Source organism: Cnephaeus nilssonii (assembly GCF_951640355.1).
Source record: "Cnephaeus nilssonii genome assembly, chromosome: 18".
NCBI lineage: Eukaryota > Metazoa > Chordata > Mammalia > Chiroptera > Vespertilionidae > Cnephaeus > Cnephaeus nilssonii.
The window spans coordinates 21,694,703-21,721,778 of record NC_137089.1 but is presented as its reverse complement, the minus strand read 5'-3'; the positions used below and the strand labels follow the sequence as shown (position 1 = coordinate 21,721,778).

General features: G+C 38.9%; 1 protein-coding gene across 3 annotated transcripts in view; it reads left to right on the top strand.

The window, feature by feature from the left end:
- Positions 1-392: 392 nt before the first annotated feature.
- Positions 393-27,076, top strand: part of CSMD3 (CUB and Sushi multiple domains 3) — a gene marked incomplete at both ends in the record, with an annotated part of 911,147 nt that continues 884,463 nt past the window's right edge. For all 3 annotated transcript variants that reach the window (XM_079795927.1, XM_079795926.1, XM_079795925.1), the window contains one exon: positions 393-570. In XM_079795927.1, coding sequence (XP_079652053.1) covers positions 393-570 — 178 coding nt within the window. The remainder of the gene's footprint in view (positions 571-27,076) is intronic.

Here is a 27,076-nt window from a genome sequence, read left to right as displayed (position 1 = left end):
TTCGGGGGAGGGAGAAAACACACACACACACACACACACACACACACACACACACACACACCAAGCCCCCTGCATTTCAAACATTGTGGGGAGTTTGTCAGGGAGCGGAGCTGGGCTTTAAGAGGCTCACTAGTGGTGTCTGGTGGTTCCTGCAAGGAGCTAGAATTGAGGTGGATTTCGGTGGAGGGGGAGAAAAAAAAAAAGGCACAAGAAAAGCCAGAATCCAGAGTACGGAGCCTCTGTGCCCCCGTCGGAGAGATGGTTGAGTCCTCGTCAAGGTTGCTGTGGTATCCCAGAAACACCATTCACTCCGAGCTGTGACCGCGCACCGACAACAGCAACAACTCCGCTGCGCCGGGCTGAGCAGCAGGGACCCGGAGCTCGCGGATAATATGAAAGGGACCCGCGGAGGGGAGCGCCGAGCAGAGGAATCCAGACCCCTGGAGCCTGGCAGGAGAAGATGCGCTAAATGTGGCCGCCTCGACTCCATCCTGATGAAGAAAATGGGGATTAAAAGTGGATTTACGTTTTGGAACCTCGTCTTTTTATTGACGGTGTCTTGTGTGAAAGGTAGGTCTGCTTTTTTTTTTTTTTTTGGGGGGGGGGGGGTCCCGTCTGCTTTGGATGGAGGTGAGCTGACTCGTCACCAGAGAGAGAGGCTGGTAGGTTACTTTGTCATTTGCACCGGTAAAATAATCGTAATAATACTGAAGAAGGAGTTGATTCACAGCTCTCTCTCTCCCCCCCCCCCCCCCTTTCTCGGATAGGAAATGCATTTTGCTTGCCAGATTTGGCGTTCAATGCAGTGATTGAGCTTGTGCTCAATAAATATTCTTGCAGTATGCTCAAACGGATACGTGAGTTGGTTCTTATAGCCTCTCTAACTAGTGGATGTCCAGGCAGAATTCCTCTGCAAGACTTTTCTCGGCGGTGGGGATTACCTTGATTTCTAGTCAAAGCAGTCAGGTTTGATGCCGGGGTTGGAATATGTATATTCAAGACACTCTGGCAAATGCCTTTTTTTTTTTAACCCTTTCCGGTAGGAAAGTTGCCGACAGGCTAGGAATGTGGTGGTTTTAAATGCATTTAGGGCACAGGGGTCTTCCAAGCATCCCCCCCCCCACCCACCCACGTAAATATCTTCATGGATATGTGAACAAATTCTATGTGGGCTCTTATGCGTTGGTACATGGTAGTAGGGGAGCTTAGCTTCTCTGGGTCCTGTGGTAGAGGTTTGGCTTAAAATGAGGCTTTCAAAAACGGTCTGAGACACCTTGAAGTATAAAGATCCACCCTTGGGGATGAATGAAGGTAAGGAGGAAAGTCATTAGCTGACGACCAACAAGAAAAATCCCCCAGCAAGTCTCAGCGTTCAGACAGGTAGAGTGAGTGTCACATGCACAGACAAGGGGAGGTGGTGGGTGGGATGTACAATTTATTCCTAAACAGGAAGGCAAGGGGGGGGGGCAGTCAGGATCATTGGAAGGAAAACTGTCCTGGGGGGTGGGGGGGAGAGGAATAGATCCCCAGCTCTATTCCACAACTTATCCCGCACCCTGCTACCCATTAATTGCTGCAAAGAATACTCAGGGGGTGTTTATGACTCATGCCATCCTTTTTGAACAATCACCTCCCCATACCCATGTCAGCTCTAATAGACACGATGGATCTCGCTTTCAGGGAAGCTAGTTTCCAATCCGGGGCGTCTGTGTGTCACGGGGAGGTGGTGTGTGTGTGTGTGTGTGTGTGTGTGTGTGTGTTGGGGGGAGGAGGCGGCGGGGGTGTCTCGGCCCAGGCGCGCCAAGGCTGTCAACACAAACCGGCCGCTTCTTCCTTTTGTGGGGGAGCGCCTCTCCGAACCGCAATCCGCCGAGTCTCTATGAAACAGTTTATTGTCCAGCTTGCAGCTGGCTGTCCCCGCTCACAGAAGGCAAGCCCATTTGCATTCCGTGGAAATGATAACTCATGTTTTGGGTGGAGGGGTTACCTCTCCCTCCATTAGGACCCATGATGGGTGGTGGCACGTCTCGAATTTTTAATGTACATCTCGAAATGCCAAGAAGTCGCCCTGGTCTCTCCGGCAGCAACAGCCCTGCAATCTCAACCTGCTCCCCAGAGCTCGGTGCCCACCCCTCCACCCCCAGACCCGGGAACCTCAGCGCAGCTCTGCGCCCCGCCGTTTGTTCTAAGCTGCGTAACTCCCCTGGCGAGTGCACAGAACGCGTCTCGGGGCTGCTTGCTTGCACGAGGGGGTGGGGGGGTGTTCGTCGCCGGCTCCAAGTGCGGGGAGCCTCGCATGTATGCTTGGTTCGCCTGCCACTGGAAGTCCTTGAATGGATGGCCCCGGGGCTGCCTGCTAGACGCGCGATCGGCGTGGGGGAGGCGCAGGGAGCCGGCCACAGCGCCGCGCAGGGAACAGGTCGGGGTGGCTCCTGCCGGAGGCTGACCCGGGGTTAAGCGCGAGTTTTCCAGGGATACCTGTTGAGCCAAAACGCATTCAGGGGGGCAGGCAGGGAGGGGCGGGGGGATCTCGGACGCAGAGAGAGCACGCCCGCCCCACGAACACCGAGCCTCGCCGCCTGCAGTCCCTGCCCAGCCGCCCGCACCTCCCGCATTTGCCGAACGAGGAGGCGTGCGGGTGGGAAGGAAGAGCGCCTTCATTGGCTTTCAATGGCACCGGAAAGGGGACCCCCTCTCCTCTCCTTGCAACTTTGCGTGAAGCTAAGGGGTCACCACGACGGATATTTCGGTTTGGGGACGTGGGGAGAAAAGTAGTGTGGCGCACTCTGCTTTGGTCCGGTCCAGAGCCAAGGTTCTAACGGGCCGTTTTAAAAAAAACAACAACGTGCTTCATGGTAGTGAGGTCCTTGAGTGTCACTTATCTGCCCCTTGGAAGGCACCGCCTCTATTTCACAACTTGGAACGCTGTCCTCAAATTCGGAGGAACCAACGTAGGCTGTGCGCTCTAGACCTGCTCCCCAAGGTCTGGTGGTGCCAGTGCGGGCAGGTGCTGCTGCTTCTCCTCCCCTCTCTCCCCATTTTATTCCCATTTCTCCCGAGTCTCCAGGCTGTCCATTAGGCCCTGCTGACAGGGCACCAATGCTGCTGCCCCTCCTGTCTGTGCCCGCCTTTGTCTTCCACGCGGGCTCTTCTGGACTCTCAGGCCCACGGGGAAGCCCAGCGCTGGCTTTGCAGGTCTAAGCCACGCGGGCTCCAGGGCGCAGAAGTTCAGGGGGCGCAGTTTTCCAAGTGAGCAGCTCCGCCTGGAGCTTGCCACCTGGTGTCCGCCCTCTCCGTGCCTCCACCTTTCCCCCTCGGCCTGCCACAGCCAAGACAAAGGGGCTCCGAGGGAGGAATCGCCTCCGAATAGGAGACAGAGTGGCCCTAGGTCGTAGGCCTGAACCTCCAGAGTGGGGTTGAAGAGACAGCCAGCCTTCTCTGGGTGTTTGATCTCCACGGTCATCATCTAAATGTGCAGGGCAGCCAATTGGGGATGGGGTGGGGGGTGGGGGGGCGCAGGGCAGGGGCTGCTTGGAACGGAGGCTGGCTTGTTTCAAAGGGAAACACACAAGCACAAACCCACGCCGGCAGAGGCTTCTGAAATGCAGCATGCAGCTGCAGCGTGCCTGCCTGCTCAGGGTTCACTCGGAGAGAGAAACTGTGGATCTCCAAGTCGTGCAGAAAAGTCCCGCCCACGTAAACACACACGCGTGGGGGGGGGGGCGGGGGGGCTTTCCCACACGCCTTCTCCTGAGATCCCCGTGAACCGAAGGGACAGAACACGCTGACCTTGGTCCACAGCAGGTGGGAGCCAGGGTGCTGGTCCTGCAAGCCCACGCCAGGGCGTGCTTCTAGGGTTTCTCTTGGGACCCTGGACTTCCAGAAGGATCCACGTTGGCCGGGAGCCTTAGAACTCCGAGGAGGTCTCGCTCCCACCACAAAGCTCTTCTGCAAGACTGGGGCTCCCCCCCCCCCAACTCCCCCAGTTCATCACCCCTGGAAAGGGTCTTGTCTCAGGTGTCCACGTGGTGGGAGAGCTGCCTCACCTTTCGCCCAGCCTAGGGGGGTCCCCGCCCCGAGATCTCATGGGCTGACACCCTCATTCCCCGCCCTCAAGACTAGAGTTGACCACATGGGTCGGGAAATGAGCTTTTCCAAGAGGGGTGGGCTGGGTTAACGCCTGTACCAAACAATAACAGCAAACAAAAGACCGCCCACCGCCAAGCCATCATCCCCAACCAAAACCCTTCCCTGGAGGTTTTGGAGACGGAGCCTCCTGCTGGGAGATGGATGACCTTTGCGTGTGAGTCAGACGTCCCTGTCTGGCCCGCGTTTGGACAGGTGTTCCGCCCTGCCATCTATTTCCTATGAGTTCATTTCTTTTTAGCAGGCCAGACTCCCCGAAATTTCCTAGGACCTCTGAGGTTGCAGCTGAGTGCCTGACTTGGGTCTTGGACGCGTGCCTGCATTCGTGTGTGTGTGTGTGTGTGTGTGTGTGTGTGTGTGTGTCGCTCGGAGGGGAAGGTCCACGTGGATGGACACGGAGGGGGGCCTTTGGGAGGCCTCGTGAAAGCGGGTGGTCGGTAACAGTACGTGCATGTTCCCCAGGCTCTCCATGGCCGGTGAGCTGCGCCACTGCTACCCCACATCTGACCCGGGCGCCCCGGAAAGCTCCCTCTCCCCAAGCTGACCATAGTGCTGCCCTCTCTCAACCTCAACTCTGACAGGCGCGGGGGAGTTGGAAAACCTCCCGGGGAGCAAGTAATGGGATTGCTGATCCTCTGCGATCGCCCGCCTCCCCACCCCAGCCCCGTCGCTGAAACGCTAGCAGGGGAGCCCGTGCCAGGGTTCCAGCGCCGCAGTGGTTTAGTTGGACCCTGGAGAGGGCAGAAGAGAGGGAAGGGCGCAGGGTCACCCCGGTCGCCGGTGGTCCGCTCCCCTCCCAGCCCAGAGCGGAGGGCTGGGCGCGCTGGGGGACCGCGGCGCATTGCAGAACAGTAATGAAGCAGGGCGCCCCGGAAAGAGAGGTCCGCTCCGGCGTCAGGCGGAGTCCCTGCTCCCGGAGCGCGGCGCCTTCGGGGAGGCTTGGCACTGCCCAGTAGCTAAGCCAACCCAATTTACCGCCCTGAAAAGGCTTGAACGGTACCCAGAATTCTGAGTGGAACTTGCCCTGGACAGTTACCTGGTTGAAATTGTTCTGAAATGTCATTTTTGCAGCGACGTATTTTCCCGAATCTTCTGGTGTTTGGGTCTCTCTCTCTCTCTCTCTCTCTTTCTCTCTCTCTCTCTCTCTCACACACACACACACACACACACACACACCCCAGTGGTAGCAAAAGTGGGAGCAGAAATAATTAAGGAGCACGTCTTAGCCTCTTGCAAACCCGATACCAGCTCCTTGGAGATCCTTCAAGGAGAACGGGGGTGTAATTACTCACTATATTAAGTACTCCAGGAGCATGGACTTAGTTGCAGGAGTTATAACTGTTCATGATATTACTTATAAGGCGTTACTATTCGTGGGGTAACTAAGTATATTTGGGGTATACATGTCTTTTCCCTGAACACGCAACCTGGTGTCTACAGAAACAATGGAATAGTAAAATGAAGCAGTAGCTAATGGCATCTATACACAGTTCTACATATAGTGTAAGTAAAACGCTACTATAAGTGAGATCTGGGAAAACAAAGCGGTAAGAGAAGTAGGACATTAATAATGCCTTGTGCTTATGTGGAAACAAACACTCGTGTTAAATGCTTTCCGCGATCTCAAATAGCAGTAAGTAAAACAGACTGAACTTCAGTTCCTTAGGTTCCAAATATACTTACTTCCTCCTGTGTCCCCAGAGGTGACTTTCTTCTATGTGTTCATCAGGGTCTCTAGAGAGCACTTCAGGATATCAAGTACTTTCAATGTTTGTCCAGTTTGTAAAATACCTTGGAGGCACCCAACAATACGTCTGGCAAGGAACCTATTACTTTAGGCAACATGACTATTTGAGAAAATATGCCATCTTGCATTTTGAATTCCAATGTTTGGGAGATTAGGGGTACAATGCTTGCAAAGGAAGAGATTATGAAAAAAAAATGTGTGAGATATAAAGAAAAAATGTAAGGCAATTTTATTTGATCTATGTATACATTAAAACGTAACTCCTCTTTCTATTCTTTCTTCCATTCCCTTTACTCATAATTTAAAGGGGTTTATAATTTCGGGATACAATGGCAGTTCTGATTGGGATTTTGGATGAGGTCTGTCTGGTAAGGATGATAGAACAGACACTATTCTTAGCAAATTCATCTTTTCTCTCAGAGTGAGTGGGTGGGTGATTCATGGTACTTTCCATGGAGATCAATCTCCATGTCTTCAAGATTTCCTCATAACTAGACCCTTATGAGGCTCCCATTCTCATCAGGATTATCACTTTTACAAAAAAAAAAAATCAATTTATTGAATGTCTTCCAGTGTTCCTGGTCTTAGTACTAATGGTCAACTTGCTCTCAATCCTCCCATCTTGCAGCCATGAAATGTGTCATGCCATGAGGCCCTTCATTAAACTATTTCTTGGTGCCTGTTGAGAAGTCATAAGGATTAATATTTTCTATATGATAATGGCTTGTTGCCCACAACCCAATTTGAAATCTCCTCTAAGAAAGTCTAAATGTAGACCATTACCATATGCATCATCACTTGCCTTGTAATTGGATAACAGGAATATCAGTGACCAGCATGTGGCATTAGATCTCACAATATTATTCTACTGGCTCTTAAGTGGTTGCTCTACAGTGATTTTCTAAATGTTCCTGAGCAAGTAGCACCCTCTGGAAACATGTTAGAAATAGGAACTCCCAGATCCCCACCACAGGTCTATTGAACCAGATGCCCTGATAGTTCGGCACAGACATTGCTATTTTTAATAAGTCATCCAAGTAATTCTGATGCACTCTACAATTTGAGGATCACTGGGGTAAAGTGGAAAGAGCAAGGGCTCTGGAGCCACCATGACCCTGATGTCAAATAATGATTCTACTAGCAATTCAACTTCCTTAGCTTCATTTTCATTATCTATTTTTTAAAAAGTTTAAAATATCAGAAGGACTATAAGGAGATCATAGAGGTAACATATATAGTGCCCAACACTAGCAATTGTCAGTATTATCAAAATACATGTCCATGTGCAAAGCCAGTATGAACTCTCACACACTTTATCCCTTACACAAGCAGCCTTAACTTTTCCGTAGCAGTAAATAAAAAATGCAGCATCTTCTCACTAGCTATTATTGCACGTTGGCCAAGTTCCCAGGCTGTTATCCATTTGAGAAACACTCTGAAATGTCTACTTATCACCGTTACTCGGCTACTTCAGGTGCTGGCTATGTGAATCAAGGCCAGACCCATAGCTTCAAAATGTGACCCCTGATTCTGGGCTCATTTCATCTGTTACATTTCCATATTGATTTATTTTAATATTGATCAATTAATGCAATTACATGAACTTGTGTTATTCATCTTGTCACAGATCATAGTGTTTACAGTGCTGGAAGGATTCTTAAATATCAGCTAGTTCCATGCTAATATTTTGATACAATAAATGCACATGCCTAGGAAGGATAAGTGATTTTTACTAGGTTACAAAGATCATTAGCTCCAGCATTGAGACTAGATCATTGACATTCAAGTTCATGTTCAACTCTCTTTGTACTATGCCTTATCAGTTTTACTACAGAGCTTGCTCAGATGGCACCAATGAAGAAAATCACAACAGTTAATATTTAAGTACCACATATCAATTAGTGATTATATGTTGTGTGGTCAAATTTTAAAAATGTTAACCACTTGTTTTGTAGAAGACAAAAAGAAATAATTATGTAATAAAAACAATTTCTAAAACATATATGTATGTCAAATAAATAATCATGTTTTAATAATCTATTTCATAACAATATGTCTATAAAATAAAATCAGTGTATTGACAGCTCTTTATGTCTCATAGAGAACTTTGAGGGATAGTACTTAGAATGAAATTCTTATTTATTTTTTCTTATAATCTGGACAAATTTCATATTTAAAAGCTTTTAAATCTAGAAAAATTGTTCTTAATTTTTTTCTGCATTTTCATTATGTTCAAGTCTTATTAACATAAAATTTATTCATTCTCTGTCATCTGCATTCTCATGTGCATATTTCTCTGACATGGTCTGTATAAGAAAATGCTGTCATTCAAAACTCTACCATAGGAAAAATAGTACATTGTGTAAACATTAATAGCACAAGAACAATCAATGATATTAAGGGGTTATCTTTAATTTTATTGATATAGGAGATCTTTTTTTAATTTTCTTCCAAAAGAATGGGATATGGGAGTAAAATATCCAAAATAATGAATGGTAGTAAATTTGAGTTTAAATGTTCAGAATGTGATTGAAATATAGAAAAGTAATGAGTGATTCTCTTAAAAGCTGAGTTTGTAATATTCAAGATTATGAAAGTCTTCTTCCTGTCTTTGCTTTATATTAGCTGATTTTAAAGGAATAATTATGATTATATATTTTTAAATGATTGTAAGAATTATAAAAATATTACATTTAAAATATGATTGGATACCATTTTGAAAGGAAATTTATAAGTGGAAATAGATTCTGCAGAAGTGGATTTATTACATTTTAATAACTTTGAAAAAGCCAGAGTTCCTGCCATAGTTTTCTATTATACAGCAAATCCATCTGGTTGACTCCAAAATGTTCAGAGGTACTCATATAGAGAGAGGATATAAGACATTGTTATGTTTTGGCAAATAGTATCAGGACATAATTCTTTGTCTTTTTTTTTCTTATGTGGGAAGCTGTATACTAAGCCCTTTATATTTAGTGTGTCATTTACATCTTAAACAGCGATTCTCTTCCTCATTTTCCTGCTTAGAATTCTGTCAAGCATCTTGTGAGGTAGCTGTTACCTCCTATGTACAGATTACTATCTCCACTTACAAATTATCCACATTTCTTGAGGCCAGAGAGGTGCATAGACTTTCCAGGATTATTTGATTAGCTAGTTGTTGAGTGAAACCTGAAATGATAATAGATTTATAAGTTCATAGACTTATCAAAAACTAAAGCTATAAATGACTAAGTTACTAATGAAAACTTTTCATTTTTAAGAGAAAAATTGAGACTTCAGGAATTTAATTTAAAAGAAAGGCTAAAATAAATATTTATGTTATTTATATATCTCATAGTTACAGTGACATATATGTCTCAGTTTTGTAATTTTTCAACATATTTTACTTGTCCTCCTTTATTCTCTAAAAGATTCTATAAAATAAATGTGAAAGGTATTTTCTACTTTTATAAGCAATAGTAAGTGAAGTAAATATGCAGTAATACATAAGTTAAATATGTTGACACAATACATAAAACTTATTAGTGCATTAAGTGCAAAAAAACAATTCAACTATAACTCGTAGATTCCAACCCAGTGTCTTGAGTAAAATTAACAATTTATGACTGCAGATGAATTTATGGACTTCACATATGAAATAATATATGGGCATAACAATTGTTTACGAGTTGTATTATGATCCTTGTAAAATGAATTTGTTCCTTTTGGTACCTTAACCTTCCATTTGATTCTGTAGAAATTTAAGGATGGGAAAGCTCTGAAAACCTATTTTTACTACCGAGACTAGTGTCACATAGTCAGGAAATGTACATTAGATTTATTTGTGGGCCAAGGGAAGATTCTTAAAGATATTCGTATCCAAGTTCCATCAATACAGTCTACTCCATTCCGTAAGTACACCCTGGTAAAATGTATAGGTGTAGCTGCTTATCTTCACTTAAAGAGGAAGCAGGTAAGAGAAATGAAGTGACTTGCCAAGCGAGGGTGCAAACCAGTCTTTTCATTTCCTGTATAGGGCACATTTCTCTTTATTGGATGCTGCCATATGAGCCTCCTTAATTGTTCCTAATTGGTTTATGGAGTAAAGCTTCTTGAGATGAAAGCACACTGTGCTTACCCCAAAATCTTAACCAGATTTATGGTAAAACAGTATTTCCTGAAGCAATTGTGTTAGGAGACACACATACACACATGTAAATGAGAAACTTAATATAGATTAACCCAAAAATTAAATGTGAGCATTGAAATATATATTATCATCTATAAAAAATACATCTATTTAATAGATTACATTTCCTTGTGAACATGGTAAAATGTATTTTCATATGTAACAAGAGTACTATCCTTTGTCCTTTCTGAACTTCAGACACCCCCAATGTAAATTAGCCTTTTTCTTCTTGCATTATTAAAAAAATTTTTTTTTTGGTATATATTTTAGAGATGTTATTTTTACCTACATTTAAAATTTTAAAGCTGAGATATCCTAATAATACCCTCTTGTACAATGTTCGTAGAGCATATTTGTTACATTGAACACTTTTTTATAATGGGGCATCCTTATTTTGTTAAGTAGTTTTGCATCTTACAACAGCTAGATATAGATTTCTCCTCAGCTGGCAAAAGTCAGAGATAAAGGTACACCTACAATCTGTCTCCAAGTTTATTTCCTATAATTATGAATTCCAGAAGTTTTGTAATGTTGAGAATTGATTGTCAGCCAAGTTCTTTATTTTAATATCGACTATATTTTTATAATAATTCACTTTAGTTAATTGAAATTTTAAATCAGAAATTGACTTGACATTTTGCTTGGATGATTTTGGTGATGGGAAGGGGAAGTGGATTGCTAACTAAAATACATTTTTTAAGCTTGTTCACATTCCCATTAACCGCTTGTTTCATAGTTACTTAATAAAATTGTCAGCTGTGTTATTATTTTATATTATCCTAATTTCTCAAATATCTATTTTAGTTTTCTATAGGGACATATCTTTTATTATTTTTGTTTGTTTGTTTACCCTATGAGGATTCTCTGATTTGAAATCCTGAAGAAAAAAATATTAATTTTATTTTCTCTTATAACACCATATAACGGGTACCTGAGGTTTATGAACTGAGTGGATACTTTAAAAATATAAGTTTAAGCTGTATTTTATTATGAGTATTTTAATGTAGAGAAGTGAATATGAGTCTACTCTTTTATTCTATTAAAGCATAATAAGATACTATTAATTTCAGGTAATTTGCAATTGTTAGAAATGACTTGGCTTTCAGTCTTTAAATTATATTTTCAGATACAAAAATGACTCTTCTGAATCTGTTATTGGACATATAATTTGAATTTTCCCCAAATGTTGATAGTGAATTTATGCTGATCTACCTGCATGTTCTATCTAACATTGAGCTCTGTGTTGCTAAAAGCTGCATTTGCAAGATAACAGATCAAAGTTAGGAGAACAGGCAGAATAAACACAACAGAATCTTCTGGAGATGAAACACAGGATACATTAGATTTATTGGCTCTGTGCTCTGATGGACTGAGCTATGTAGTCTAGACAAAATATTTACTCAGTATTCACATGTGTAGAGAAAACCCGAGTTAAGGTTTTTTGACTAATGTCTAAATCAAAAAGAGCTGAACTGATTCAAATTTTCGTGTAAACAAATTTGCATCCAGGCTGCTAATTTGTGTGCCAATTTCCAGCTCCATAACTTCTAAAGATGAAAGAGATGATAAACTCTCTTAAATGAAGTTTGCAATAGAAATGCTGACAGGCACGTGATTGCTTGTATTTAATTCATGTTCAATGCTCTCTGTTCATGACTTAAAAAAAAATATAAAACTTTCATCTATAAATTCTACTAGTACTTGAGTGCTTTTTCATCTGTTAAATCTTTATAAAAGAGGTCAAATAGTAACTCTTAAAATCAATTTTCTAACAAAGTGCTAAGAAATCTTTAATTTCTGTGTTAGCTTGGCAGTATTCATTAACATATTACAGATGAAAATCAGAAATGACATTTTGAACTTAATTTTTAAGTATTACCAATATGTAAGTCCATAGAAATCAGCCAATTTTCAAGAATTTGAAGATTACCACCTATTTTTACCTGTTATTGCATCCATTATTAAAATCTCCCCATTTTATAAAGACTTCTTTCTAATTATGCAATTCTTTCAAAAGCAAAATTCTCAAAGGTCTCAAAAGAAATTGGAAGATGTTAGAGATGCTAGGTTATATTTTGTGCTAGTAAATATAATCTTAATTGTTTCTATTTTCTTTTGGTTAAAGTCAAGTTTGGTTATTATGTCTTTTATTAAAATAGTATTATCTTGAATTGAATACTGTAGCTTTGACACATTTTAAGTTAAGAGCTATGAAAGATGCAGTGGTCAGTAGATTTTATGACTACAAAAAGAAATGGTGACTTATTTGATCAGTTCTGGAACTTATCAACATATTCCTTCAGCTATCAATCATTTATTAAGGACCAGTATGTATGTGAAGTCCTTGCTTAGACTTGGGAAGCCAGGGCCCTGACCCTGTGTGGCTCAGTTGGTTAGGTTGTGGTCCAATACACCTAATGGTGGTAGGGCTCAATTCCCTGTTAGGGCAGGGTGCAGGTTCTGTCCCCAGTAGGGGGTGTGCAGGAGGCAGCCTGTTGATGTTTTATTCTCACATAGATGTTTCTCTCCCTTTCCCTTCCTCTCTTTCTAAAAAGTAAAAAAATAAAAAAAGGGTATACCTAGTTACTACCCTAAAAGAAGACATAGCCTTTATTTTGAAGTAGGCGAACATAATACCAAAGCAATTTGGTGATTGTAAAATTGTTTAATTCTTCAATGGGCTTCTTTTATCATGAAATATCAGTGATATATCACCTTTATTTACATATCTTATATAGTAAATCATTATCTTATCATAGGTAAGTATTAACATTCTACAGACATTGTTTGAAACTTTGCAATGAAATGCATCATTTTGTGGTTTAATCTAATGTAATTTCCCTTGTAATTTTCCATTAAAATGTTTATTGACTCCCATCTGTTCAGCCAACTGATATTAACTAGTTTATCCAGTATTAATGATGATCCCACATGTACTTTTGTAACAGTGTTTGTACAGTTATATAATAGCTTATGATCAGCAAATTGTGCTTCTTACCCGTTTTATTTTTCCATGTTAGTTTTTGCTTCAGAACTCCTCACTTAGCTTGCTAATGCTTTCAGATTAAAATTTAAATTTCTGCCCCTTCACTTAGTGACTCATATGAAATGAGCCTTGAGCTAACTTATCAAGGTGAATACATGCAAAGGGCCAAACAAATAAGTAAATATAAAATATAACAGTTTCTGTTATAATCTTCTATTCCCTATTATTGTCTTTATTGGAGACTTAAATAAGTAGATTATATTTCATTTTGCTTTTTTAAAATCTGTAATATAAAGGGCAATAGAAGAATTTGTGAATGGCTATAGGATAAAATACTGGCATCGATTAATACCAATTTTGATACATAGGAGTCAAATAGAATAATCTATCTTTACAAGGTTAGGGTATTCACCAAATTTGATCTAGTATTTCATATTTATTTCATTTCCCCCACATTGATTGCTTTGATGATACATGTTATTTTAATGTTTGCACCAATACCCTACTTCATAATTTCCATCTCCTTAGTCCCTTTCACATTCCATAAAGCTTCTTCATTATCTAATGATGAGAATGTAATATGTAAGAAACCAGATTTGGTGTCTATTCATGCAACAAATATTGAAAGATTTTTCAATTTCTAAGTCTCAAAATCTTGACTTATTCATGTAAGATAAAAACCAAACATATCTATTATCTATGTAAATTGCTATCTTCTGTTTTGATTACTTCAGCAGGGTAAAAAGGTAAATTCAGAAGCTTGAAATATGTTTTGGATTGTTCTACTTAACTTGGTAAAACTAAAGGAAGAAATTTCCACATGCATTATGGTGAATTTCCAACACTCTCCACAATACATAGGATAAGCTCCTTTTATTGAAACCCCAAAACAAATGCATGGGAGACAAAGCTGCAGGATATGCTGACTTGTTTTCATCAACATTTCAAAACCAATGTCTAAGTTTCTTCCTTTCTTTGCCATAACAAAGAAAGTGGTCCCTTTACTTTTCACAAAGCTCATTACACAACTAACCAACCCTGCACTGCCTTTCCACTTGTTTCATCTTTTCTTCTCAACCTCCAACTCTCTTTTCCATTCAAAGTATTACTGACACTTTATATATCATGACAGTGTTATAACAAGGACTCCTTGCTTATAATGAAGCGGAGAGGTTCTCAAGCTGCCTTGTTTGTTGTTAATACAAAGGAGAATCTCACAGAAGTCACCTGTTATGATACACAGACAGCCTTGTTGAAAATTAGAAGGGGTCATAGATTGGTGATGTTTGCCTACTCAGCTAGTTCTAAGAAAGGTGTTTGGATGAAAGAGGCAACTCTGTTACACACTCTTCAAGTATTTTAAATTCTAAAATTAAATGCAGTCAACAAAATCTTGTTGATAGTGAATAAACACAATGCCCAATAAGCATATTCATTCTTATTAATTGTATATTTAAGCACAAATATTCACAATTTATGAATTCTGTCTCCTACTTTTTGGTTCAACTTTCATAATGTTTCATTTTTCTTTAAAGTACTTGTGAAAACATTTTCCTCAGTAAGATATCTCATTAGGCATTTCTGCTTCAGAATCTTTACTTCTTTTATCATCTTCATGGCAGGAAAGGAAACTGATTGTCCCTGACCAATGCTGTGGAGTGTGAGTGCCTCTTATTTAGGCATCTCAACTTGGCATGATAGGTAGACTTAACGCCTTTTTAAATTTGAGGAAACAACTTAGAAGGAGGAAATTAGCTAGCAAGTGCATGGAGTTCAAATCTGGCTTGCCCACCTCAAAGCTTTTGCTCTTTTTATCGCATTGAAAAGGATTTAATTGACTTTGATGGGAGAAAATTCCAGAGATTGAGATGACTTCTTAATTTGTTCACATGTACAAGGTTATTTCTTTCCTGGAGTGAGTATTTATGAACACAGAACAATTTATTTCATATGCTGCAAAATGAAGGGAAGGCTATAGAAACAGGAGAATTCAGAAAAGTCAGACCGGTTAGGTTACCAGCAGAACAGGCCTCATGTCAGTGTTTGGACATACTTTGTTGAATCTTCAGTAAGTTACATATATGTAACTGTACACATATGTACATATATGTGCATGTGTACATATATGTATATATAATAGGTATTGTATTTAATGCTACCTAATATTGTATATTTTTTACAAATTAAAATAGAAAGTCATAATTATAATTTATGTCTAAGGCCTTATTTCATATTTACTTATATTTTTCCTTATTTTCAACAGTCCAGACTTTATGAAAAACTTTCTATGAATTTATTTCTTAAAATGTAAAAGAAATGAAACATGTTTCCTTAATTCATAACTACTGAGTAAAAGAGAGTTTGTCAAAGATTGTAAATCACCTAGCATGGGATCTCTATACCTAACTTAGTACCTTATAAACAGTGTAAGTACTCCTTAAATATTAGGAGAATTGAATTGGATTAAAGTTAATTGAATTCATTAATTGAATTTAAGTCCAACCTGCATTCAGAAAAATCAATATATATTGCCCAACTTTTGTAGTTGCATAAACTTCAAATGTTTCCAACTCTTTCAATAGTGGCTAATGATATCTGACAATTTCTAGGAAATGAAAGAATACATAAAAATTTTGTCTATCTACTCAACATATCAAAGAATGAATTACCTTTGCTACTTTCACTTTTGAATATTTAATGCATTTCTTTTACTTGAGCGATCTGTATAAAGTTCCTTAGTCAAAATATCACTACCTCCATTACAATCAGAATAAGAGCTCAAAGAAACACTGAGCCCCGATAAATTAATTACCCTGGCATCAAAAATAATTGTTCATTGTGAGACCCCTTTAGCACATATTTTCAAATAAAATGGTGAACTAGCCTGAGAAAGAAGAGATAAGTTTTATAGCAGGCTCATGATTTGAGTATTGCACCCGTGTTTGTCAGTCTGGGGGCATGAGAGACAGTGGCCCTCCAGACTGAAGGACTTTAATGTGCATCTTTTTTTTTTTTTAATCTTTAGCCCGGGATGTTTATTGATTTTATTTTTAAAACATATATTTTATGGATTTTTTTACAGAGAGAAAGGGAGAGGGAGTTAGAAACATCGATGAGAGAGAAATATCCATCAGCTGCCTCCTGTACACCCCCTACTGGGGATGTGCCTGCAACCAAGGTACGTGCCCTTGACCGGAATCGAACCTGGGACCCTTGAGTCTGCAGGCTGACGCTCCATCCACTGAGCCAAACCGGTTAGGGCTGTTTATTGCTTTTTAGAGAGAGAAGAAAGGAGGAAGAGAGATATGAAAGAGAAACACTGCTCGGTTGCCTCAGGAACACAACATGCAGGGGATCCAACTTGCACCCTAGGTGTGTGCCCTGATTGAGAATCGAACCCACAGCCGTTTTGGTGTGCAGACAATGCTTCACCCAGCTGAACCACCTGGCCAGGGCTGTAAATCATATTTTTATTGTACCCTCTCTACATCTGCCTCCATCACCAAGTAGAACTTTTCATGCAGGACAGTCCATTTATAAGCCACCAAAGGATGCTGCTAGTAAATATGCCTCATACCCCCATGTGGCAAACATTTTAAATGTTATTTCTTTGGCTTTCACAATGAAATATACTTAACCAGTTCACTGCCACGCATCCAAAACGGAAACCATCCCCACACACCGTGATATTTTGAATTTAATTAAAAAAATCAATTTGCAACAAATATTATAAAAATAAATATATTACAATTCGGGTGTTCTTGAATATTTCCAGCTGAAAATTCTCACGAAAAATGATTTTAAAGTTGGTCAGGGCTGCCACCTAGGGAAAACATTTCTTTTTATAGACGCGCTCGGCGTGGGGAAGGTCTGCTGCTTGTGTCTACAGACACTTATGGCGTACAATGGGTTAAATTTGACTACATGACAAGACTTTTTTTTTCAGTTTACATGACATGAGATGTTAGATCATTGTTTACTCTTTAATACAGTAGCTACCTCTTATCCTCAGTTTTACTTTCTATGACTTCAGGCCACAGTGGTCCAAAAATATTAATTAGAAAATTCCAGAAATAACCATTTATAAGTTTGAAGTAGCCTGCTTTTCCTAGCAGTGTGACGAAACCTGCCATTCTCCATTACAGCAGGGGTGTGAATAACCCCTTTGTCCAGTGTATCCATGCCACTTGGTAACCAGTTAAGTCTAGGTTGTCAGGTATACTGCTGTGCTATCACCGTGCTTGTGTTCAGGTAACCCTCCTTTTACTTCACAATGGCCCCAAAGCACAAGAATATCGATGCTGGCAATTCAGATAGGCCAAAGAGAAGCCGTAGAATGCCTGGCGGGTATGGCAGAACGTAATGGTTGGCTAACACTATGTCACAATGCCTTCATAATGCACCTCCCTTCCTCTCATCACATAGCATTGCATCATCTCACTTCATCCGTGAGATGGGTGAGTACTGTACAATAAGGTGTTTTGAGAAACTGACAGAGGGAGAGCTTCATTGACATGACTTTTCTTAAAGTAAAGCGCGTGCTCGAATAGCACTCTTTCCTTCAACTTCATTTGGATATAATGGTGATGGGGAAAAAAAATGACTCCCAGCTGGTGCCATGTCTGTGTGGAGTTTGCACTTGCACGTTCGCCTCTATGTGGTTTTTTGCTGGGTACTCCAGTTTCCTCCCACATCCCAAAGATGTGCACATCATTCCTGTGTGTGTGTGTGTGTGTGTGTGTGTGTGTGTGTGTGTGTAGCCCTGTGATGGAAGGGTGTCCTCTCCAAGAGGAGTGCCTGCCTGGAACTCTGGGCAGCCAGGACAGGCTCTGGCCACTCATGACGCTGAACTTGAATCAGCAGATTGGAAAAATCATCATCTAACGTGCGTTTATTCATTTTTCTTAAATGTATAGCTCACATTTATTTCAATGTTTAATATTCAAAGTGTTTTGGGTCTTTATTTAGGAGTGTGGTGATGTTTTTTGTGGACAGACCTGTGCTGCAGGAACTCATCTCCTGTTTACTAGTATATCACTTAGCCTGTGGTAAAATTGGTTCCATTGTTCTTCATACTGCTTGAAGTTGCAGTTTCCAAGAACCACATGACAGTAAGTGAGAACCTACTCACTGTGTATTATTATAATTGTTGTACCTTTTTATTAGTTATTGCTAATATTTTACTGTGCCTAATTTATAAATCAAACTTGATCATAGGTGTGCATGTATAGGAAAAACATAGTGTATATAGGGTTGGGTATTATCTGTGGCTTTAGGCATCCACTGGGGTCTTAGAACATATCGCTCTCAGAAAGGGGATTTATTATATGAGGAAATTAATTTTGCCTCCCCAAAAACCTAATATTTTTTTCAAAAGGCTCCTGAATATCTGGCAGACACAGTAGTTGTGGTGCTAATGTGATTCTCTAATTATCAAATTGGCTGCTTATGGCCAAATCTCTGTATGAAAGCTTTTTCACCTGTTGAAAAGCTCCAAATACACTAACCATGTTTTTTTAATAAAATATATTTTATTGGTTTTTTTACAGAGAGGAAGGGAGAGGGATAGAGAGTTAGAAACACCGATCAGCTGCCTCCTGCACACTCCCTACTGGGGATGTGCCTGCAACCAAGGTACATGCCCTTGACCGGAATTGAACCTGGGACCCGTCAGTCCGCAGGCCGACGCTCTATCCACTGAGCCAAATCAGTTAAGGCACTAACCATGGTTTTAATTTAAATTATTGCCATTCTTCTTTGACCATTGATGTATTTCCTCCTTCTGTTTAATTTCCTGATACCGTTCTTGAAACAAAATTAAATCGGTTAATAACCTGTGGAGGCGGACAATAATCTCCAAAGGAAACTGTTTGCTACAATATGATCTTAGACTTCTTAGTGGTTCAGTAGTATGGGAGCAAATGGAGGAACAACCATTCTGAACAGAATAAAATTCCATTCGTTTACACTTAACAAGATAACACATAGAATTTAATGTTCTTCACCTACTATAGATGGTACTTCATTATAGTCGTCTAAAGTATGCATATTTATTTTGCTTTCTCGTTCTATATGTGCTATTTCTGCAGTGAATTTTAAATTACTGGGTTTTTTAAAAGTATATTTTTATTGATTTCAGAGAGAAAGGGAGAGGAGAGAGAGAAACATCAATGATGAGAGAAAATCATTGCTTGGCTGCCTCCTGCACGCCCCCTACTGGGGATCGAGCTGGAAACCCAGGCATGTGCCCTTACAGGGAATGGAATCATGACCTATTGAGCCCCACCACTCAGGTGAATTACTCTGTAGTTTCCTGGTTTAAAATATATGCCCTACCTTATTGAAATATCATCTCTCCTCAGATACATTTCTCTAGGTGCTTTCAAGTTGAAATTAAACTCTTCTTTCCCCACATCAACCCTAAATTTTATTTGTATCAAAATTACAGCTATTACCATTATCTGCCTCATATTTAGTAATTTATGCATATTCTATCTCCCTTATGTAACAGAGAAATATGGGAGGTCAGTGGCTGTGTACTTAGCAATCATATATCTCCAAGGAATCTTGCACAGTTCTCTAGAGGTGGAAATTTAATAAATGTTGCTTGCTTTAAATTATACTGAAATACAATAGAATATGAACTGACCTACCATATTCTGACATTTTAAATATTACTTTGTATACTATTATTAAACTTTTTTTTATTTCAGAGAGGAAGGGAGAGGGAGAGAGAGAGAGATATTACTAATGAGAGAGAATCATTGATCAGCTGCCTCCTGCAATTCCCCCCACTGTAGATGGAGCCTGAAACCCAGACATATGGTCTGACCAGGAATCAAACCGTGACTTTCTGGTTCATAGGTCGACACTCAACCACTGACCCATGCTGGCTGGGCTATTTTTATTAATTAATAATTAATATATTAATATTTATCCTTTTTTCTATTCCCTCTAATCTTTTGTTATGTTAAACTTTAGTCCTTTATCATTTTCCGTAGTAAGTTGCCATTAGACTTGATTATTTTTGCCATTTAACCTGCCCTTGTTAATGTTTTAATTTTCTTTTGCTTGTGTTTTTTACCTGTTTTAGAATTTGAAATGTCTCTTGAAGCATTATTTCTATTTCTGAAAGTTTATGACATTGCTTTAGGTTTCTTGTTTTAGAATTGAGATAGCCTATTACTTGTATTATATCTTTTTCTCTTAGATATTCCCACTTCTTCAAGATGTATTATATCAGTTCACTCATAAAATCCTATCTTTATGAGCTTCCTTTTTACCTTTTTGAGGTATAAAGCAATAATAGTGTTCAAGGTATCTTTGAAGTTTGCTTCCAAAACACCCTCTCTCCTATTAACATTATCCTATTGACATGTCTTACCATCTCTATTGACATTATCTTTCAGATCATAAGATGCTTTTTCAACCATTATTTTCTTGTTTTTTAATTATTTTTTTTCTTCATATGTCTTCATTTATTATATCTAACTTGTGGAAGTTGGTACAGATATTTAAAATCCCATGCATTTTGAAAACTTTGTACCTCTATGTGACTGTTTGACTCACCAAATTGTTCCTTTCTATTGTTAAAAATTTTACTTTGCAAATTATTTTCCTCAATTTTAAACATGCATTTTATATTCCTTTTTTGAATCTTCTTTATTGGGCATGAGAACTTTTTGGAGGAATGAAAGTGATGTTGACAGGATTTGCTCTGAGAGACACTATTGCTTGTTATGTACTATATCTACTTAAAGTTGCTTCACGAATAACTTTTTTTATTTCCTTTTTGTCTCCAGGCAGCCAGTTATATTACTATAATTATCAAAGCTGCTTATCATTCTATAATGTGCTTTTTTATATTACCATGTTGTAGTTATATTTCTAAAGAATCAATTGTTTAAAAAACGTCTTCTTCCTCAGAGTAGGTATACAGTAGACATCAAATTTTTTCTGATTTGATACACAGGGCATTTTATGATTGTTAGCTTATCTCTTGATTCAGAAGATAATAAAGAAATCAACTAAGAGCATATGAATTCAGATATATTTAATCTGTAGAAAATATTTTTAGTAAAAATATGACCCTACCAATTGACTGGTTTACAATAGGCCAATCACATAGCTGAAAAAATGCTTAGGTATTTAGTTAGGGGGTTGGCCATCAATGCTCTGTTTTTACTCACTTTTTGGTTAAGTGGGAATGAAGCAGAAAGTGAGAATAGCGGTATACTCCAGCAACTTTATTGCACTACTGCTGCTTCAAATGCACAGGGGAGCTTAGGATTCTAAAAGCAGCTTTCGGTGCTCAGGTAGATGTAACATGTGAGTGATTATTTGCAAAACCGACATCGTTTATAGACATAAAATTGTAATAGTTCTCCACAGCATGAATGAATCTGGCATTTGTTTTAGAGATGCAATAATTTCCAATGCCAATTTTTTTTACTTTAAAAATTTAATAGCTTATATAGGACTACCTAGAGAAAACTGCTGTTCCCATGTAATGTTATTGGCAAGCAGAATAAAATTGCTGTGAAAAATATAGCACGCAGCCTGGCCAGTGTGGCTCAGTGGTTGAGCACCCATCTATGAACCAGGAGGTCACGGTTCAGTACCCAGCCAGGGCACATGCTACTGGGTTTCCTGCTCCCTCCCCAGCGGGGGGTATGCAGGGGGGGGCAGCCAATCAATGATTCTCTCTCATCATAGATGTTTCTCTCTCTCTCCCCCACTCCCTTCCTCTCTGAAATCAATAAAAATAAATTTTTTAAAAAAAGAAGAAAAAATGTAAACCAGGAAAATTGCTTTACAAAAATATAACATGTAGGTAGCAAAATTCTGTATACCTTTGTAGCACAGCTACCACCCACAAAATCTGAAGCAGAACATTTTCAAATGGTAGGCTCCATGCTGGATTTTTTTCCCCTAGTTTTAAAATTTGATCATCACTTTGCTTCATCCACTGAAAATTAATTGTGGTAAGATTTATTTAAGCCATAAAAAGTAAAAGGTTCTGATGAGTTAATTCATGTACCACACTTAACATTCCACGATAACAAAAACAATGTGTAGGACATAGTAAAAGGAGAACTAAAGTATTTGAACATATACTATGTATTTATGTACAGGTTTCTCCCATTGTCCAAAAGTAGAGTGTAAGCTGAAATGGCATAAAGGGAAGAAACAATTACCATTAAATTATATGGAAATACTTTTTAGTATTTCCAGAGGCCCTAAATAATCTGCCAAATCATACTAAATATATTTAAAAAAAAACTAAAGTGACACTGGCATACAATAAAAGTAGGGATTATATGGTAAATACACAGCCTGTAAAAATAATAAATGTGCAGTGTAGTTTTACTTATAAAAAAAAAGACTGATTTCCCCTAGCCAATTTGGTTCAGTGGATAGAGCATCAGACTGTGGACTGAAGGGTCCCAGGTTCGATTCTGGTCAAGTCTCCATCCCCAGCCCTAGTTGGGGCTTATGTGAAGGCAACCAGTCAATGTGTTTCTCTCAAATCAATGTTTCTCTCTTTGTGTCTCTCCCTTTCCCTTCCACTCTCTCTAAAAAATATCCCTGGGTGTGAATTAACAAAAACAAAACAAAATTATTTTCTCCTTAAGTATAAGTTAACAGAACACCAAAATTTGTTCACCCATTAATCCACACATTCCATTTTATCTATTACTGGGTGCTGAATAAAAGAGACCATTGTGCTACTAGCAGAACCGATAGTATGTTCAGCAGCTTTTAATTCTTTTTTGTGTGCATGCAAATACATTTATGGGGATACATTCTGAGAAATGCCTCATTAGGAGATTTTATAATTGTGCAAACATCATAGAGTGACCTTACACAAACCTACATGGTATAGCCTGCTACACACCTAGGCTCTATGTAGCCTAGAGAAAGCACAAGAGAAAGTGATGCAATGAAAAGATGTGATGAACACAAGATGTATGCAGCTCCTGCTGATGTAGCATGACATACTATGTTACAGCAAAAAAAATTTTAATAAGCACAAAGAATACACTTTAAAATAGTGATAGAAGTTTAGTATAGTAAACATAACCAGTAACAGTCCATTCATTATCATTATCAAGTATTATGTACTATACATACTTGTATATGCTATACTTTTTATACAACTTCAGAGTAGGAGGCTTATGTATACCAAACACATGGGGAATGTGTTACAACTGAAACAGTGGATTCATATAAACAAATTGCTTCAAAAAGACTTTTAAAAAAGTAAAGAAATGAATAGATTGTAAAGCAATGTGTGTTTTTTTTTAATATTCTCATTCATGTTGACAAGCCTTGTTCACCAATTTTGAAAGACTTGATTCCACATAAAAGCAAAAGCCTATCAGTTTCACAACTAATTCTCTCCAAGATCTGTAAATTCACTTAACTTTCTTGTTATCTCAGCTTTATTCCATTTTCTTTCCACTTGAACAAAGCGTTTTAAAACCCCAATTCATTATCACTATTGAAAAGGCATGTTAAGTATTTTTCTTCAAAATGTAACATATCCCATGTATTAGGAATGCTCCACATTACTTTCTGTCTTCTCTTTGTATTTCATTATTTAATTTATGGTAGTATGAATATTTGCCATATCACAAGACTTAGAGTTTTGGGAGTATGAGAACTGTTAATTTTTCTGTTTTGAGGGTTTCCCATCAGACCTGGTACAAAGTCGTTGCACAAGGAAGCTTAGTTAACTATACAACTATGGATTTTAAACATCTAGACTTCTTTTCTGCTGCAGATGAGAAGAATTTGCAGTTACAATAAAATAACAGAAGATTTTCCTTCATTAGACTTTAAAACTAGTCTGTTTTGAAATGTCATTTGTATAGAATGCTGTCATTTTCTGTGAGGTATAATGTTAAATGAAACTATTTAAAAAATAGAATAAAATACAATTTATTTAGATTCTGTTCACCTTAAAAATAATTTCAGTTATAAATGGGTTATATATATTTATAAAGCATATTTCAAATTGTATTTTTAAGTTTGTGACCTTGCTATGTGATATGAAATTAATTTTAGTATTATTAGGATATAATTAACACATCTAAAGTCAACCAAAGATGCATTTGTGATTAACCTAAAATGTGATAGCAATTTAAGAAATATAATTTCAAAGTAGCTATGGATGATTTATGTGGATCAGTTAATGTACCATGTCCTATTAATTATATGTTAATTATATACTATTGTTATATTATATATTAATTATACACCATGTTTCTTCACCTCTATTTCTGAGACCCTAGTCCCCAAGTTGTAATTATGTGCATATGTGAGAGATAAACTGACTAGGTATTTTTATTTTCATACACTTAATTATGAAAGCTAAACTATGATCTTTCATTCTTAAGTGGCCTCCCCTTGAGCTTTGGATGTTTCAATTTATAAAATAGCAAACATTTTCATTTTAACCATAGATTAATAAAGTTTCAAGTAAGCAGTATATTTTATTTCATAAAAAGGAAACTGGGTCTTTGGGTTGTTGTTCTTAGAGAAATTCAATTAACCTTAGCTTTCTCAGCTTCCCGACTCTTCAAGTCCTCCCAGTTCAATTAATACTTCCATCTGGTGAAGAAAAGGCAAAACTGCAGATACAAAATCCCTTGAAGAAGAAACTCATATCATCTATCATACTGCCCTCAAATCTTAATGCCTGAGTTTATTCTTGCACAAGGATTAAAGTTGGCTCAAAGTTGTGTTTCCGTAACTGGTCCTGGCTAATAAAACATGTACAAAGGTTGACTTAATAAAAATATTTTGTGACAAGTGATACTTCCTCTTATGTATAATAGCAATAAAAACATCAAATACTCTACAGGGCTTACTTCTGTAAGCTAAATTTAATCATAACAGCAACACATAATATTTATTAAGTGTGGTATAATCACACTTTGTAAATATTAATAACTTGCCTGGGTCCACAGCTAGTAAATGGTAGACAGGATTTCAATACATACTTTTTTTTTTTTAATCCTCACCCTAAGATATTTTTTCCATTGATCTTTAGAGAAAGAGTGGGAGGGAGGGAGAAGGGTGAGAGAGAGAGAGAGAGACAGAGAGAGAAAGAGAGAGAGAGAGAAACATCCATGTGAGATAGACACGTGGACCGGTTGCCTCCCACACGCAGCCTGGTTGGGATGGAACCTGCAACCGAGGTATCTGCTTTTGACTGGGAATCAAACCCTCGACCCTTGAGTCTGAGGGCTGGATCTCTAACCACTAAGAACACTGGCCAGGGCACAACCCATACATTTTTGACTTCTAAAGTCCAAAGTCATAAAAACCATTATGCTGCAGATAAGAAACTTTTGCAGTAGTTAGAATTCAAAAATTTTTTTTCCAATCATAAAACTGACCTAATACACTGAAAGGCTCTTGTTCTGAAACTGTCAGTCCCATGAATATGTTGCCAATGAGGGATTAGTTCAACAGCTTAATTAATATTTTAATGAATATGATTAATTTGGAAATATGGGTTCAGTATTTCTTTTTTGTCTAGAGTGCTATAATGTCTATAAGCAGAGGGAATGAATCATTGGTTTTAGGCTTTTACGTACTTAAGAGGCATTGTGTCCTAATTTTGAAAAAAGCTGGCTCAGCTGATTCAGTCTCACAAACCAAACTACTTACAGAAGTTTGTGGCTTTAAAATTAGAATCCTATGAAAACCCAGAATTCATACATGCAATGACATATATTTTTGTTCATTGAGTTCAAGAAATATAAAGGTTACTTTTCTAATGAGGGTATTGTACTTTTAAAGAAGACAATCCAGTTATTTGATATGGGGCACAGGTCAGAAAAAGATAAGCAGCACAGAAAATGTGTTGGTGCCACCCAAATCCTAGCTTCACTGTTTCCTGACTAAAGTCACTTTGGCCTCCATGTCTCTGGTGGGTGGGGCTTTAGCAGGACATCGGTTGACTCTAGGTATGTGGATTTGGGGCCACACAGCATGATTCCATACTTGACAGTCAGCAATCTCATAAGCTAGAATGATTGTTTTTCTGACACAATTTCAGTAACAAAATACCTGTACAGATCACTGCCCCTCTGTGAGAGGTTAACCAAGGGCTCACTTCCCACCTCACAGCATTTTTATGTTTTATACATTCAAAGTGGGCTTTCCCATAATAAAGTTCTAAAGAAAATAAGATGACAGGTGCAGATCTGATTCTTCCTGAATTAGATGTGTGGACATCGGAGATCCTTACACCTCGGGGGCGGGGGGCGGATCTCATTTGCCTTCTCTACAATAGGAAGAGGTTGGACTGGATATACGTATGTTGTTCAACATAGATTCCACATATGAGTGAGAACATGTGATACTTTCATCAGGGATATTGGCCTGTAATTCTTTCTTTGTAGTGTCCTTATCTGGTTTGGAGATTAGGGTAATTCTGGCTTCATAGAAAGAGCTTGAAGTGTTCATTCTTCTTGCATTTTTTTGGATTAGTTTTAGGAGGATGGGTGTTAGTTCTTCATTGAATATTTGGTAGAACTCCCCTGTGAAGCTGTCTGGACCACTGCTTTTTTTGCTGAAAGTTTTTTTGCTGTTGTTTGTTTGTTTGTTTTTAATTACTGCTTCAATTTCATCAGTAGTTATCAGTCTATTCAGGTTTTCTGATTCTTCCTGATTGAGTTTTAGAAGATAGTATTTTTCTAGGAATATGTCCATTGCGTCAAGGTTGTCCAGTTTGTTGGAAGAGAGTTGTTCCTAGTATTTTTTATGATCCTTTTTATTTCTGTGGGATCAGGTCAGTTGTTACTTCACCTCTTTGGTTTCTGATTTTATTTGGGTCCTCTCTTTTTGTTTCTTGGTGAGACTGGCTAGAGGGTCATCAATCTTGCTTATCCTTTCAAAGAACCAGCTCTTGGTTTTATTGATCTTTTGTATTTCTTTTTTTTGGTCCCTATGTCATTTATTTCCACTCTGATCTTTATTATTTCCTTCCTTCCACTTACTCTGGGCTTTT